The sequence below is a fragment of the Sinocyclocheilus grahami genome, unplaced genomic scaffold (assembly GCF_001515645.1).
Source record: "Sinocyclocheilus grahami isolate Dianchi unplaced genomic scaffold, SAMN03320097.WGS_v1.1 scaffold25794.1, whole genome shotgun sequence".
NCBI classification, from domain to species: domain Eukaryota; kingdom Metazoa; phylum Chordata; class Actinopteri; order Cypriniformes; family Cyprinidae; genus Sinocyclocheilus; species Sinocyclocheilus grahami.
The window spans coordinates 1,986-2,697 of NW_015519912.1; the positions used below are offsets into that span (position 1 = coordinate 1,986).

Here is a 712-nt window from a genome sequence, read left to right on the forward strand (position 1 = left end):
GCAATATCAAAATATCCACACATAATACCAATCCACTTGATTGATGGATCATGGCAATGATCAGAACTCCATTCCTGCACATCACGTATGATAAATGTTTTTAATATAAATGAAATATTAATTGCTTTTTTCAAGATGTGCCCCTAATTGAAGGATGACTCAGATACTGTCAATAGGGCTATGTTTAATATGTTTGCCAGAGCTTGCAGGTGACAGCATCGCATCTGTAACACAACTGAAATGTAAACATTTGCTAAATAAATAAATGCAAATGAGTAAATATTGCGAATTTTACCTGCTCCCTTTTCTTACTCTCTCATTTCTACAGTGTGCACCCTTTCATGCCATTGGTGGCTTCATCCAGTGGTCAGCGTAAGTTCTGTTGGCCGTCTGACAGTGAGGACTCGGAGTCTGATTCAGAGGAGGGGAATGTGATGTCATCAAACGGCGTACAACAGGACAATGCTCTGGTGCTGTGGTGGGCCTGCCCATTGGGCTCAACCAATGAGAGGGGGCAGGAGGAGGAGTCAGCAGTTATTGAGAGCTAGAACTTTTGATTGTAAAACTGCACTGCTGATGACCCATAGTCTACTGCCAAACCTATAATGCTGTTTGTTTAGGTGAAGGGTGGTAAGATAGTAATTCTGCATCGATTTTAATTGTAGAATAGCTGATTTTTTTAAATCCTTCAATTTTTTTGCGGTCTCCTGGG

General features: G+C 40.9%; 1 protein-coding gene across 1 annotated transcript in view; it reads left to right on the forward strand.

Annotated features, from left to right (window-relative positions):
• The window catches only part of LOC107580152 (telomerase Cajal body protein 1-like), a gene marked incomplete at its 5' end in the record, with an annotated part of 2,278 nt that extends 1,574 nt beyond the window's left edge, over window positions 1-704 (forward strand). The window contains 2 exons of the mRNA XM_016265893.1: window positions 154-209; window positions 329-704. Of these exons, the coding sequence (XP_016121379.1) occupies window positions 154-209; window positions 329-548 (276 nt within the window). The remainder of the gene's footprint in view (window positions 1-153; window positions 210-328) is intronic.
• Between the last annotated feature and the right edge of the window lie 8 nt (window positions 705-712).